General features: G+C 48.4%; 1 protein-coding gene across 1 annotated transcript in view; it reads right to left on the reverse strand.

Moving 5' to 3' along the window:
* Window positions 1-8,251: 8,251 nt before the first annotated feature.
* MPRIP (myosin phosphatase Rho interacting protein) overlaps window positions 8,252-13,586 on the reverse strand; it is a 163,459-nt gene continuing 158,124 nt past the window's right edge. Inside the window, exons 22-23 of the mRNA XM_077828413.1 lie at window positions 12,771-12,856; window positions 8,252-8,323 (exon numbers count right to left, since the gene is read on the reverse strand). Of these exons, the coding sequence (XP_077684539.1) occupies window positions 8,252-8,323; window positions 12,771-12,856 (158 nt within the window). The remainder of the gene's footprint in view (window positions 8,324-12,770; window positions 12,857-13,586) is intronic.

Here is a 13,586-nt window from a genome sequence, read left to right on the forward strand (position 1 = left end):
AGGATTTGTAAGGAATAAATATTGTGACCAAAGTGATGCTTCTATTACAGTGAACAGTGGCTTTTTTTTTTTTTTTTTTTAAATAAAAGCACTGAAATAAAAGCAAAGGGGGTGGGGGGAAGAAGAGAGAAAAAAGACTCCACTCATACTCAGTATCACAGGGGGCCACAAAATGCGTGTGCATTCACCTTTGCAAGAGGAAATGGATCACTCCATTGCTGGGTGAGGTGTGTGGAACCCTCCCCTTATGCACACCATTCAGACCTGCAGCCCAATGGGTTTGGAACACAGCTGCCACTTCTCCCTGGTCACCACCCCTGTTTCATGCTAGTTCTGAGGCTGGTGCACAAGTCTCACCACCACAGTAGCAACCCAGGAAGTAAGTTACACAATCTTCTAGGTTTGATCTGCTGCCATTAACACCATGCAGGCAGGTTGGACAGGTGGCTCTCTCTGTCTTCATCATCACAGGAACTGGAGACATTGTGGTTGACTCTTGGGTGTTCACCATAAACCACAATTAAATCTTGATTTCTATTTCCATCTCCACCAGGGACTGAAGCTCTTGAAACTCAGCTGGTAGTGGAGGGTGCGTGCATTTCAATCGGGAACCCATCTCTCTTGACTGAGGCCACTGATTGAAGGCATGCATAAGACAGGACGGAGCTAAGGCAGTCCCTCAATTCTGATTGGGTTGGTGGTGTGAAGTGAGGAAGATTGACCATCAATACTTGGGTGTCTATTGCCACTTCACAGAGTTATCATTCAAATACATACAGTTTCCCTCTTGCCCCCTACCCCCAAAGTTTAAAATCTCAAGTCAACCCAAAATTCCAGGTCCCAAAAGGGTGTATGTGGATCAAAGACTAAGAATCCTCATCTGTTTGCTACATGTCAAAGTCTTTAGTATTTTACAACACACTTTGTTCTCTCTAAATTAGAACAAAGAGTCAGTGATCCTTCACCATCCAGCACACATTCATGGTGTAGGGTAGACAGGAAGGGTGATGAAATAATTGCTTGTGATTGCACTAAACTAATGTCAGTGGCCAGGAGGGCTAGTGCTGTTGGTACCAATTCAAAGGCAAGTCAGGTTTCTGCTAATGCCTCCTGCCCCCTCGTTCTCCTCTAGTAGTCTCTTAAAGTGCAGGCTGAGGCAAGTTAAACCACTAGAGCTGACAGCTTTGTTTTCAGCCCCCATGGCTCTTCAGTGTCCTTCCCCAGTCACACAACAATATTTCTGCAGCCACTTTTAAGAAATGCTCTGTATTACAGTGGTAGGGATCACATCATAAGTGCAACTCAGTAGTAACTACGATGTATTGAAAGTTATATTTTAAACAGTTACTTACATATCATTGTAAGTTACAGTAAACTTCCATGCTGTTGTACACTATGTAACTGCACAGCTAGGAGATAGTTCCCTTGTAAATTCCATGTAGCCTTACAGAGTAGCTTCAATGCTGATGCATAAGTGAGTTACACAATTATATACTAGGCCCTAAGATCCTGGAACCTTAGTTCACTCACTGCAACAGTCCTAAGTTACCATGCAAGGATATCTGTGTATGCTCTAGTCACACAGTAGTTACTACTTCTATATATAGATAGCAATTTTGCACATTCACAGGGTGTTAATGCCACTATCAAATACAAGATTACTGAATTCTCAATGGAAAAACAATTTATAGCGCTTTAGGATTAACAGTTCTCAAACAGACTGGACACATTCTTTGGACAGGTATCTTCAAAGCTAAAGGTACAGGTCAGAGAATTTTAAAAGATATTTATAACAGTCATCAAAAAACATTCTAATAAGAGGACACAGGGTAGGTTCAACATCTTACACGCAAATCTCTTCCAACCCCAAAAGAGACATCTGTATTAGAACAAGATTAAAAAAGAAAACCTAAAAAAGAAAACCAAAAAAACAGAACTTAGTCACACACACACACACAAAAACCCTCCGCTAACTTCTGAGTAATAAATATTTACATTGCGTGCTTTGAATACTATACAGGTTTTAAATTATTTTAAAGAGAATAACAAAGCTTTTTTTTTTTAAAAAATGGAAAAAATTACAAAGTAAAGGCAAGCTACACTGAGCGTGCATGTGCTTTAGTGTTCACAACAAACTAAGTACTGTATATGAAGCACAAAAATGCAAAGGTCTAGTGGAATTCCAATCAAATATATAGTCATTACAAAAGTGACACATTTTACAATGCTTAGGACTGCTTAAATGCACTCCATTCAACCGGTTACAGAAAAATAGCCTTGTTGTGTTTTGCACATAAGCACAAATTCTGCTTTTGAAGCAAATGGAAAAAAAAATTGCTCCCTCTCTTAGATGGATGGATGGGGGGAGGAGTGGGGGGAGATTAATCACAGTTAAAAAGAACTTAAATCTAATTGTTTCCAGAAGGAAAAAAATGGCTGAAAAATTCTCCACAAAAGACAAAACTTTGGAAGCAATTAGATGTATATGTTTCTACGGCTATTTTGAACTTGGTTTTATTAGACCTCACATTCTGGTACTTTTCATCATGTAGGACCATATAAAATGCAGCTGCTTGCAACGTATATATATTCACACACTGTATATACTGTGCCCTTTAGGAGCACTGCAAGCGAGACAGCTACCATGCCAATTTGCCTTGTTGTATGTGGAGGGTGCCTGGAACATAGGCAGAGGAAAAGTGAATTGGAAAATGCTCTGCTGTCTCTCACATACGCAATGGAAGATGCAGATGGAATCAGAAAGTGTGTTGGGCAAAGGGGCTGGCGGGGGGGGGGGGGATTCTCTTGCTATGCCCCCCACCCTCCTCGTCAGTTCAATCTGAGAAACACTGATTTCTAGCCTCATGGAGAAAGATGAAGCCTGAAGCAGAAGGCAGAACTGGGGTGAAACACAGAACCTTGCACTCAGCTAAGACTTTTGCCATTTTTTTTTTTTTTTTTTTTTTACCTGTGGTAGATCGCGGTGTTTACTGGGGTGGAGTGGAGTGGAGATGAACACACTGCCTAATACTTTGATGAGGCTCCTCCCAGCTCAGGTAGGTGCCCATCAAAACTACAGGGAGAAACAGCAATGAGGCATCTGCCAGCACATTAGAGAAAACAAGTGCGTGTTTGTGCCACAGCTTTTTTGTTCTTGACCTCTGGAAGGATCAGTTATTGCAATGTTGATTCCATTTGGGAGCGCTGCAGTCTGATGGGATGGAGAAGCTGCACAGATGGGCAGAGAGCCAGCTGCTCTTCCGCCTCCTTGAACAACTGACTTTAGAGCGCATACCCTGTGCACAGCAGAAAAACATTAAAAACAAAGCCTAAGTCCCGCTTTGGAGAGGTGTCTGCTTCAGAACGCACCTGCTCTTACAAGGGACAGTATATAACAAATAGTTGTACGAGACCCTTTGTTTAGGTGTTAAATAATATTTTAGAACCAAGTTCAGCAAAACAACACTTATTTGGCCTGTTAGAGGTTCTTAGAAGCTTTAAAAATATACACCAAAGGGTGGTCCCAATCACCCCTTCATGCACGGTGTGTATGTCCTCTCCAGAGGAGCTCATTTCTTGTAACACTAGATTTTTGTTTTGGCTACAGCCGGTATCTGCGGCTCCATTTCATCCCAGTGAAACTGCGTGTCCAGTTAGCTTTTAGGGGCAGTATGTAGGTCCAGAAAGTGGGCCAAGATGCATTATCCAAAGATCCCCAGTGCTTGCAAACCTGCACTGACAGATCCGCTCCCACAAGTTCAGATTCTGCTGATCCATTAGTCCTGGCACATCTTGAAGCAAATTCTTTTAAGCTGATCCACTGACCAAGTAAGATGGAGGTCACAGGATGATGAGTTTGCAGTAAGGTAGGAAATAAAGATATACCAGCCTTAAAGAAAAAAATACCAGCTAGCTTGAACAAACATCTTGCTTAAAGTCTGTTACTGCCAATGTCTCATCCATCATATTGAGGTCCCAGGACTTTTGCAGAACTATGCACATCTCCTCAAGAGAAGAAATTTACATGGGCTACTCAAAGCTTCCCTAATTACAGCCTTTTGCTTGGGGTATGTGCACATGAGAAAGGAAAATGGGCTAAGAAACCCATCAAATAAAAGATTCTCTTCCTCTAAGCAGTTTTCTTCTCTGCCTCAGTCCTTGGGACCCTGTATATCACAAGGACAAACCTGAACAAGCCCTCCTGCTCCCCAAGTTGCATCTTTACAGGATAATTATGGGACTGGAGCACAGGCAGAAAGCTGTTCAGACCAACCCACTGGATCTGCCATTTCTTTAATACCACCTCTTTTTATGTGGCTTGCTATTCCACTGCTTTACATGCTTCTCTCCCTGCTCTCCTTTTACACTAGCTACTACCTAAGTGCTTCCACTTTGAAAACATACCACAGTGCCTTTTCTCATGTCCTCACCCACGTACACCGTCTGGGTCAAAAGATGAAAAAGACAGTCCCCACTTCAACCACAGTTTTCCCTCTTCACCTCTGCCATATGAATGGCCAAAACCATTGCCAAGCTGTCCATCAGCATGCTGCAACCCTTCCTCCAAGCCAGCTCCTCATAGCATCATCCAGTGGTATCTACATCTGTGTGGTTACACCAGACACTTCCTCCTCTAATGATCCTTCTCTACCATTATGAAATCAGGATCTGGACAGACACAGAAGTAAAAAAAGAAAAATAAGATCCCAGTAACTCACTGAGAGTTCCTGGTCCAAGCAAAGAGACACTGAGCCTCAAAAAAAGAGTGGCTGGAGTGGGGAAGTGCACAGCAGAAAAAAGGTGGCTTCAACCCCCTGGGAGCATCATTACCAGGATCCCTTTGAGGCTCAGTGCAATGAAGCAGTACCACAAAGGGCATCAGGCCACGGTTATCTACAGCACCATCCTGTAGCCTCCATCCCACTGGCATACAACTCTAAATGGAGAAAAGGTGGGTGATCTTCATTTCTCACCCTGAAAGTAACTGATCATAACCAAAGGAAGTGCACAAAGCAGCAGCAATTAGCTTGTTGGGTAGCAAGAAGCTCAGAGCCCAGATGGCCGGAGGAAGAGGGAGATAAGTGGCTTTTCCAACAGGAGAACAGAACACACCTTGCTCAAATGGTTTAGCAGTAAGAAGCCCTCACCGGACTCCAAGGAAGCACAGGCTGGGGTGTGTCCTCATTGGAAATGTCACATTCCAGTGGACTCTTGTGAGGTGAGGGAGGAGAAATCCCAACGCTGAAGGACTTCATGCTACCCGTACCTGTGTCCCATAGGCTCCACAATCTGAAGGGATAATTCAGGGTTGGGAAGCTAGCAGAGGGCAGACACCCTCCACCCTGACCAGGCAGGGACGGAGCATAAGAACAAAGGGATGTTCTCTTCTGGTGATTGCTGATGTGAGAAGACCAGGAAAGGTCAGAGACGGAGAAAGCTGGGTCTCTTAGGTGACGTCTGAAGACCTCTGCTGCATGTGGAGGGACATATACAGTATAGGGAACACAGCAGGCAAGCAAACCCTCCCCGGCAGTATCTAGAGCCAGATCCAACCCGTGTCACAGCACAAACATCCCCACTGGCCTGTGAGACAGGTCCCCTCACAGCTTGTGGGGCTCCAGAGTTCAACCCAAAGACCACATTGCCCTTGGCTGCTTGTAGCTCCCACTGAAGTCTCACTTTCCCATGGGAACCCTTCCTCCAGCTCCATCAGAGTTTGGCCCCCAAGGGTTCATCCTGGGCCTGGTTTTGATCTCGTGGTGGTGAGAATGAGGAACCGCATTGAAGCCAATGGAGCTACAGGGATAAGCGGAAGCTGAATCAGGCAGAGAGCTTTGACATCTTCCAAGAACAGAATGAGCAGAATCTAACAGCAGCAACATGCTCAAGCTCTGCAGAGTGGATGAGAATTTGGGGGCAGAGAGGGAATGCCTCCTCTGCCTATACAGTGTCCCCTCCGGCTGATTAAAGAACACTGAGGGTGGGAGTCACATCTAGGTGTCCTTGGCTGGAAGGCAGGCCCATGCCATGGCCGCTGGAGTTTGGGGGGGACCCATTACTTAGCTTCACCAATAGAGTCACTAGCGTGAGGGGTTTCAGCAATGCAGCTCTGGGTGGAATCTGAGGGCAGGGTTGGGGTGGTGATGGGACTTATTTAAACAGCCCCCAGCCACCAAATAAGCTGAGAACTCAATGTGTTTTTTGGGTATCTGTGGGATACACAAGCAGCTCCTCTCACCAGGAAGGCAGAGCTAAGAGGCCTGCTGAGGATCACCCAAGTCCCAAGCTGGCGACAGCCATCTTGGCAAGGCGGGAGATCCTTGGGGAACGTGGCAATATGGGTGGCCGATGGGAGAGACCAGAAATTAGTTTCAAACCAGCTTTAGCCAATGGTTCCACAGTCACCTAGTAAAGTCAGGTGTGTTCTTTGGATTGTCTAACCACTGTCAAAGCAGGCTAGAAACTCCCACATTGGTCTTGCATGCTACCAGAATCAGGCATGGCCGCCACTCTGCACGAGGGGGCTCCAAATGGCCCTTTGTAAACAAAGCCTTCCAGACTACACTGAGCATTCCTGGGGCAGAGGGCGTCAGAGCGCTGGGCAGGGCTCATGAGGGGCACTTCCCCTTAACCAAGCTGGCCACACAAGCACAGCTAGCGAGGAGCCATGTTTAGACACAATTTGAGAGAGGCAGTAGCCTAGCTCCCTAGAGAATCAAGGGCACAGTCCAGTGTGATTTAGGCCTATCCACACTAGACAGCCAAGCTCGGTTAGAAACCGTTTGTGTTGGAACAGGCCCTAGTCCCAGAGTTGAGGCAGGAGTTGTCTTGTCAATTGGCAGCGCAGGGCACAGAACCAAGGAGGCGTACAGGGGAGAAAGCATGTGGATGCTGTTGCCAGCATGGCGAATAAGCCACCATGGCCACTGCGGAGCTGCATGAGGGCTAACAGGATGAGAGATTCTTTCCCCTCCCTTTGCCAAGCGACACTGGTTTAATGCTGCACCTCCACGGCTGGGTTCCCTCAGTTACTTTTACTTCACTCCATTGGCCTCACGCTGCGCAGTGTTGCTAAACAGACTTTTAAGAGTGATCCTCATTCAGGAGCTGGGAGCCGGCAGGAAGATGTCCTGGGAAGCTGCAATACGGATGGTCTGCAGAACAGGCGAGCTTTGAGACTCTTATTTCGGAGAAAAGCAAAATGTAGCCATAGATAAAAGTATGAAAATTGGAGCTGTGGGCTGGTGAAAGGAGCGGATGAAAAGGGAGCAGTCTTTGGACTGAGCTGTGTGTATGTTCACAGCCAGCGCAGGCTCTGTCTTCCGCTCAGTATCCCTTCTCAGACTGGGAAAGGGAAGCTCTCACGCACACAGTTGTTGATGCAAAGAGGGAGAGAGTGGCTGGAGGGGACTGGCTGTAGCTGGGCTGGATTTGCGTAGACAGGCCCTGCAGCTCGGGCCCTGGAATACATTACTCAGGGCACAGGCATGATAGGAAGAAAGGAGAGGGGGCAGATGGGCCTTAGGGGCAGATTTTGTTGAAATCTGTGTTTAACAAACATCTGTAACACTCTGGCTGTAACAGACTGAAAACAAGCCAAGGCCGAGGCCTACTGGGGCTCTGGGTTGGGAGAACGGAGCCCAAACCCTAGCCACTCTCCCAGCAGACTCCCCTCGTTTTTCTCCAGCAGCTAGCGGGCTGTTGGTGCTGTGACCCACGCACACACCTGACGGACTGGGCTGCTTCCGACACAGACTGACCTGCCTTTCCTGACGTTTTGACCACAGGCTTTTTCCCAGAGGTGCAAGGAACGCAAGCTCAGAGGACTGACTCACAGCTTGTGACTGAGCACTGGGTCACTCAAACAGCAGTAGAGCTGGGTCTGGCCTTTGCCAGCCAGGCCATTTCTAAACCAAAGCAGTCGGTATGACAGAGCTAGCTTATCGATAGGCTGCTGAGCCTTAATACTGACACTTAGTGTAATGGTTTACACTGAAGGAAGGAGCCAAAGGGGGCAGAACTCCATCCCCTCCCCTCCCTAGCAGAGTCTCTGAAGCATCTTGCGGTGCAGGGAAAGGAGCTGTGGAGTCAAGGTGCCAGGGGCAGGAAGAACCGCCAACCGCACTCAGTCTGATTGGGAGCATCGAGACGAACAACAGCACAGAAGATCATAAGGAACTAGGAACACGCGGTGCTCGTGCCGTGCGATCGCAAGCTGGGAGGTGCGCATGTTCAAGCTGAAGGGGGAGAACTAGTCTTTCTTCAAGTCCCTGGATTCAAAGAGCTTCAAGCGTTCTTGCACGGTCAGGCCTTCCTTCAGACTCTGGGAGAGACAAGAGAGGGACAGCATCAAACACTGAAGGAGGAGGCGGCGACAGCAGCCAACGGGAGGATGGGGCAGATGCTCAGGCAAAGGAAATGTGGGTAGGAGAGCAAACGCCCCCCTGAAGGAGAGATTAGTGGAACATGCTCGAGAGAACAGACTATTATGGAATGTTATTATTGGTGAATCACACCTAGAGCGCGCGACTGGAAATTAACTAGGTGACAAACTTCGGAAACAAATGAGAGGCACGCGAGATTGCAAGCGTGATTAGCTTGACTGTGACAACGATCCCTGCAGCCTGCAGTATACAGAGCACCAGGGCAGCTTTAGGAACAGGCCCTTGGCTTTCAGAAGAGCCAAAGCAGCACACCTTGGTTCTGCTGACAGCAATTGCTACAGCGCTCAGAGGGACCAGCACACTGGTTCTCCTTCGGGGCTCATTAAGAGTCCATTTTGGGTGGCTGTGGGTCCAAACATTTGTCCGCACAACTCTGAGTGACAATCTCACTCTACCCTCAGTTAACCTAGGCTGGGGACCTTTTTCAAGCACACACTGCCAAGTAAGCCCCTGAGCTGGACTGTGGATCTCATTACATGTTTCCTATAGTTTCTAGCAGGGGACCAAACTCATGACCCAATCCAGATTTTAAACCCATGTCTTCAGAAGTGAAAGACTCAGAAGTGAAAGCAACTTCCATCTATCTAGCCCTCAACACTGTCATTTGGGAGTCAGGCCCCTCCAGCCCACATGGAATCTGAGGGAGAAGGACACAAGTGGCTGCATGATTTACTGCTAATCCCCACCCCGCAATCGTATGGTGGAATCCCCATGCTTACTGCATTTGGTACGGAGCAGACCTGACCACAGACTCTAGGTCAAGGCCATAGGTGCACTACGTCCCATCTCAAGGCTGATGCCATGGGGCTGAGGGGGGCTAATGGATACTCCACCTCAGCAGACCGCTTTCCCAGGATCAAGCATGCAATGTCTGTGCACTGCATAGGTGCAGACCATAAAACCTGCTGCCATCTCAGGGGGCCGACGACTGCTTTCCCTGCTCTGAGACAGGATGTGCCCAGCTGATCAAAAACAGGCAGCCAATCGGCCATCGTGTTTGGCAATTTGCAGGCAGCAGAGTCATCTGTGAGGCAGTTCACTTTACATCCTCTGCACAATAACATCAGCGTCTGATACTTGCTCTACAAAACAACACACGGCAGCTCTGCAAGACACGGAGCTTTATACACAGATCCTGTCAGGTAGCTGGCTGCAATGTTCCCATTTTCTTTTAAGTCCCTTGGTTGTCATATCAGAAGACTAAAAGGACAATGTTAAGTCATGTAGGCCCCAAAGCCAAGTTTTGGTTAACAAGTGGCTATTGTGGGAGGTTGAGGTTGCAAAACCCAGTGTGGATAGGATGGCTGTGATATTGTGAAGACACTACAGTGACCATTGCATTTCTACTGGTTTCACTGTTCAGACAGAGAAACGTAAATCCATTATCAATGGAAAGCAGGAACTGGGATTTTTACACCAGTTTAAATAGTGTTTTTGCTCTCTTTTTAGCTGACAGAAAAGAAACTCAAAATTCAGGACGGTCTCTACCTACTGACTATCAGAAAGTAGGTCAAATATTGAGCCTATTCAAATTAACAGAGTCCCTTTAAATTCCAACTTGGACCTTTGAATTCTCTTTTCTCTTTATAAATCAAGACACCGTACTGCATTAGACTGTACTGCCAAGAGTAGAAAGCTGAGCAAACTCCTAACTCAGTAAGGGAGTCTCTGAGATCACTTATCCTGATACCTTAGTGCAGAGTTCAGTTTGTAATAAAGACACTCTCATTCAAAATTTCCACCAGCCCACAGAATTCCTTGATCAGCCTTTTCAAACCCTCTCCCATTAACCCCACTGGAAACCAATCCCATTTCCTCCCAGGGACTATCCCACTTTCCTGTTGCTGCTGGTTACCCAAGATAATTGGAACAGCCCCCTCTGTCATCAGCTGCCTCCTACTACCAGACGATTTTGGAAGCCACAAGGCAGTGTCTGTGATAGGACAGTTGTTAATGAGGTGATGAACTCTAGTATCACAACCACTGGGCAGCGGGAGGAAGAGGATGCTCCGCCTTAGGAAACTCCTGTGCTCACGTACGGTTCGTTTAAGGAAGTGGCAGTGATGGGTAACGTAAACACAGGCCAGGGTAGATCCACTGGCCTCCTCCTTTCCGTCACTTTTAGCTGCTCTTCAGTGCTAAGGGAGAGTTCCCAGACTTCGCCCAGCCCCAGCCTGACACGACTGAAACCCAGGTTCCCTTCTTCCTGCAAGGGCTGCATGTCGAAGTGAGTTTAGTGCGAGGCATGCAGAGTCATTAAGCATGCACACTCGGTGTCCCACACCCCCGACACAGTGTGACGGACCTCCGTGCCAGGGAGGGTGGGGGAGAGTGGGTGGGAGAGAAAGCCAAATTCCCCAGGGAAGAGTGACACTGGTTGATTTTGTTTTAGGATAATCTGCTCCCCCACCCCGAAGAGCAATTTCAAATCAATAATTAAGAGAAGGTTCTCGTTTGCCATGGAGGAGTGAGCAGGACATGCAAAGTGGGCCGCCGCCCCCTCGGGGAGCTGCATTGTTTGGTGGGTGCTGGTGTGGTTACCTACGTGACAGGGAACCTGGACTCTGGTTCATTTCAGTTATCCCATGAGACCTGCTCAATAACGGACTGTCAGAGGAAAAAGCAAAATAAAGAAAAAAAACAAACAGAAAACAAGAAGCACATAAATCCTAATTGCATTGATGGTTCCACAGCCCCAGCCCCTCCGTCCCCTCCTTAGCGGGACAAGCAGACAGTGTGCCCATCTGCACCTTCCACACTGCCCTCTTCCTCCCTCCCCCAAGCACACCAAATAAACATGGACACACACACAGAGGGGATGACAAAATACGCAAACTGAGGTGAAGTGGGGAAGGGAAACTGATCATCAGACCCTCAAGAGCTGGTTTGCAAACGAGTCACCTCAGCTGCACCTTTCGGTATGCAAAGGCACTCCCTGCACATATGAGAGGGGGATCCGTGCACACACACTGGGCCTAGCATGCACAAGCACAGGGTTTTGCATGTGCAAGCCTGTATAGTGTCCACAGTGGGGGCACCTGTACATTTCATTCTAGCAGCTTAGTCACCACCACCGGTTGAAATGGCAGCCTTGGAGTGCTTGGGCAGTGAGCCTTGGCTCCCCGTTAGGAGAGGATAGAGCTTTAAAATGCTTGGCCTGGCTTCTCACTCTGTCTACAGCAGCCCAATATCCGCACGAGGTGCTCAATACCAGTAGTGAGAAGGGAAGCAAGCCTGGTCTATGCTGAGAGAGCTCTTCTGTGTGATTGCCCAGTACACTCAGCCTAGGCTGATTGGAGAAGTTCTCTTTTGCCCTTCCCATTCAAGCAGCGTGCCTGTGGCCCCATGGAGAGGATTAATGCCCTGAAGGGTGGAATCCCGACAGCTGGCAGGCCAACACTGGGGACATGTGACCGCAATAACTGGATTTGGGATGTGCAACAAGTACAGCATGGCCAGGCTTTAAAGCACTGAGAACCACTGGTCCATCAGCCCCAATCTCCCCAGGTAAAGGAAAATGTTAGGTGAGAACTAGCCCTGTTCCCCATACAGTCTAAAGAGGCTGCAGTGAATTACACTGTATTATCCTCAAGGTACCCATCACAGTGGTATCTAGGCACGCTTACACCAGTTACTGCACTGCCAAACCTCACCACAAAAATGGGGAGTAAGTGCCAGAGGGGATCCTCCTGGGAAATGCCTGAGAATCAGGGCAAACTCCCTCTCTCTTTTCAGATAGCAGCTCCAGTAGCTATGCATGTCAGTGTCACACCTAGACTGCAGCAGCACAGGGCCTCTGGAAGAGGCCAGGGGACCAGCTCTGCAAAGAGACCACTCACTGCAACAAAAACAAGTCTCTACAGAGCACTGCAGGCTGGGAACTTGCTGCTTTATTGTCACAGCGGGGTGGGGGGAAGGAACACCCACTGACTGAATAGGAAGTAAGGGGGCAGAGGAGAGAATGATGCCATCCCATAATACTCCGGGTAACTCAATTAACCCCATCATGACCACTCTCCTGCAATCGTGTTGTGAGTGGGAGGGGGATGAGGCTGACTTGCCACTATACCCATGTAACTGGTCTTCCAATGGCCTGGCCAATACAAGGGGGACTATTCATTCAGCCACAGCTCTGGGCAGGGCGATACCTCCTTCTGGGATTACATGCTGATGCAAACACAAAGACCAGCAGTAAGGATGTGAAAATCCTCCTGCCTCATCTCCCTGCCAATCAGCCTCAGTTTCCTCGGGCAGTCTTCCCAGAAACCCCCGCTAGAGAGCTATGTGGGGCATTTGCATCACCTGGGCAGAGAGAAACACACTCACCTTTGACCTGATATTCCTTAGTTGCCTGCTAACACTGGATCTGTCTTTCTTCAAGAAGTCGGGGTTGCTTTTTGATTTCATGATATCTGGGGAGAGCAAAGGGAGCAGCGTGAGCCTGCTGCTTACAGCCCTATGGTTACAGAGTCCTGACCCTCTCACAAGGGAGAGCAGAGGCTGGGGACATGTTGGTCAGCAGTGGGGCAATGCTGCCAGGGAGCGTTGCAGGCTCAGTCTGGGCAAAGCTTCCCTGAAGGTGACTCAGAAGAGGGCAGGCAGGTCCCTACAGAGCCACAGGGACAGCACAAGCGAAACATGGCCTCTCACCCAGTTACTGCGTGAGGCAAGAGGCCCCAGGATGCAAGTGACATCTCTGGGTGACTGGGGCACAGGTGATTTCTAAAGACCCAGTGGAAGCTTCCCATCCCTAAGCTGGAAGGAGGAAACACCACTAAGGGTGAGAGGGGAGTTCAGGCTCCAGGCACATTCAATCCTTGGCCTCTGCAACGGGATGGGGGACAGGGAGAGTCTGGAATGGGAAAGAGGTTGCAATGAGGACACCTGCCTGTTAAGGAACTAGACTGAGATCCTGCCCTGCATGCCAACTCTGACAGGCCACCCAACAGCTCTTGTAGAAGGTATCTTCTGATCACTACCAACCTGGGCCACATTTCACCAGACCACCTGGAGGTGAACAGCTCCCAACCTTATGAACAATCTGAGCCAGGCAGCCCATGTTCCAGTTTCACCTTGCGCACAACCTGGGCCGTCTTCCTCCCTGGTGTTACTCCAATAAATGAAGTGGTGCAACAGGAGGGA

Source organism: Eretmochelys imbricata, chromosome 10 (genome assembly GCF_965152235.1).
Source record: "Eretmochelys imbricata isolate rEreImb1 chromosome 10, rEreImb1.hap1, whole genome shotgun sequence".
Lineage (NCBI taxonomy): Eukaryota > Metazoa > Chordata > Testudines > Cheloniidae > Eretmochelys > Eretmochelys imbricata.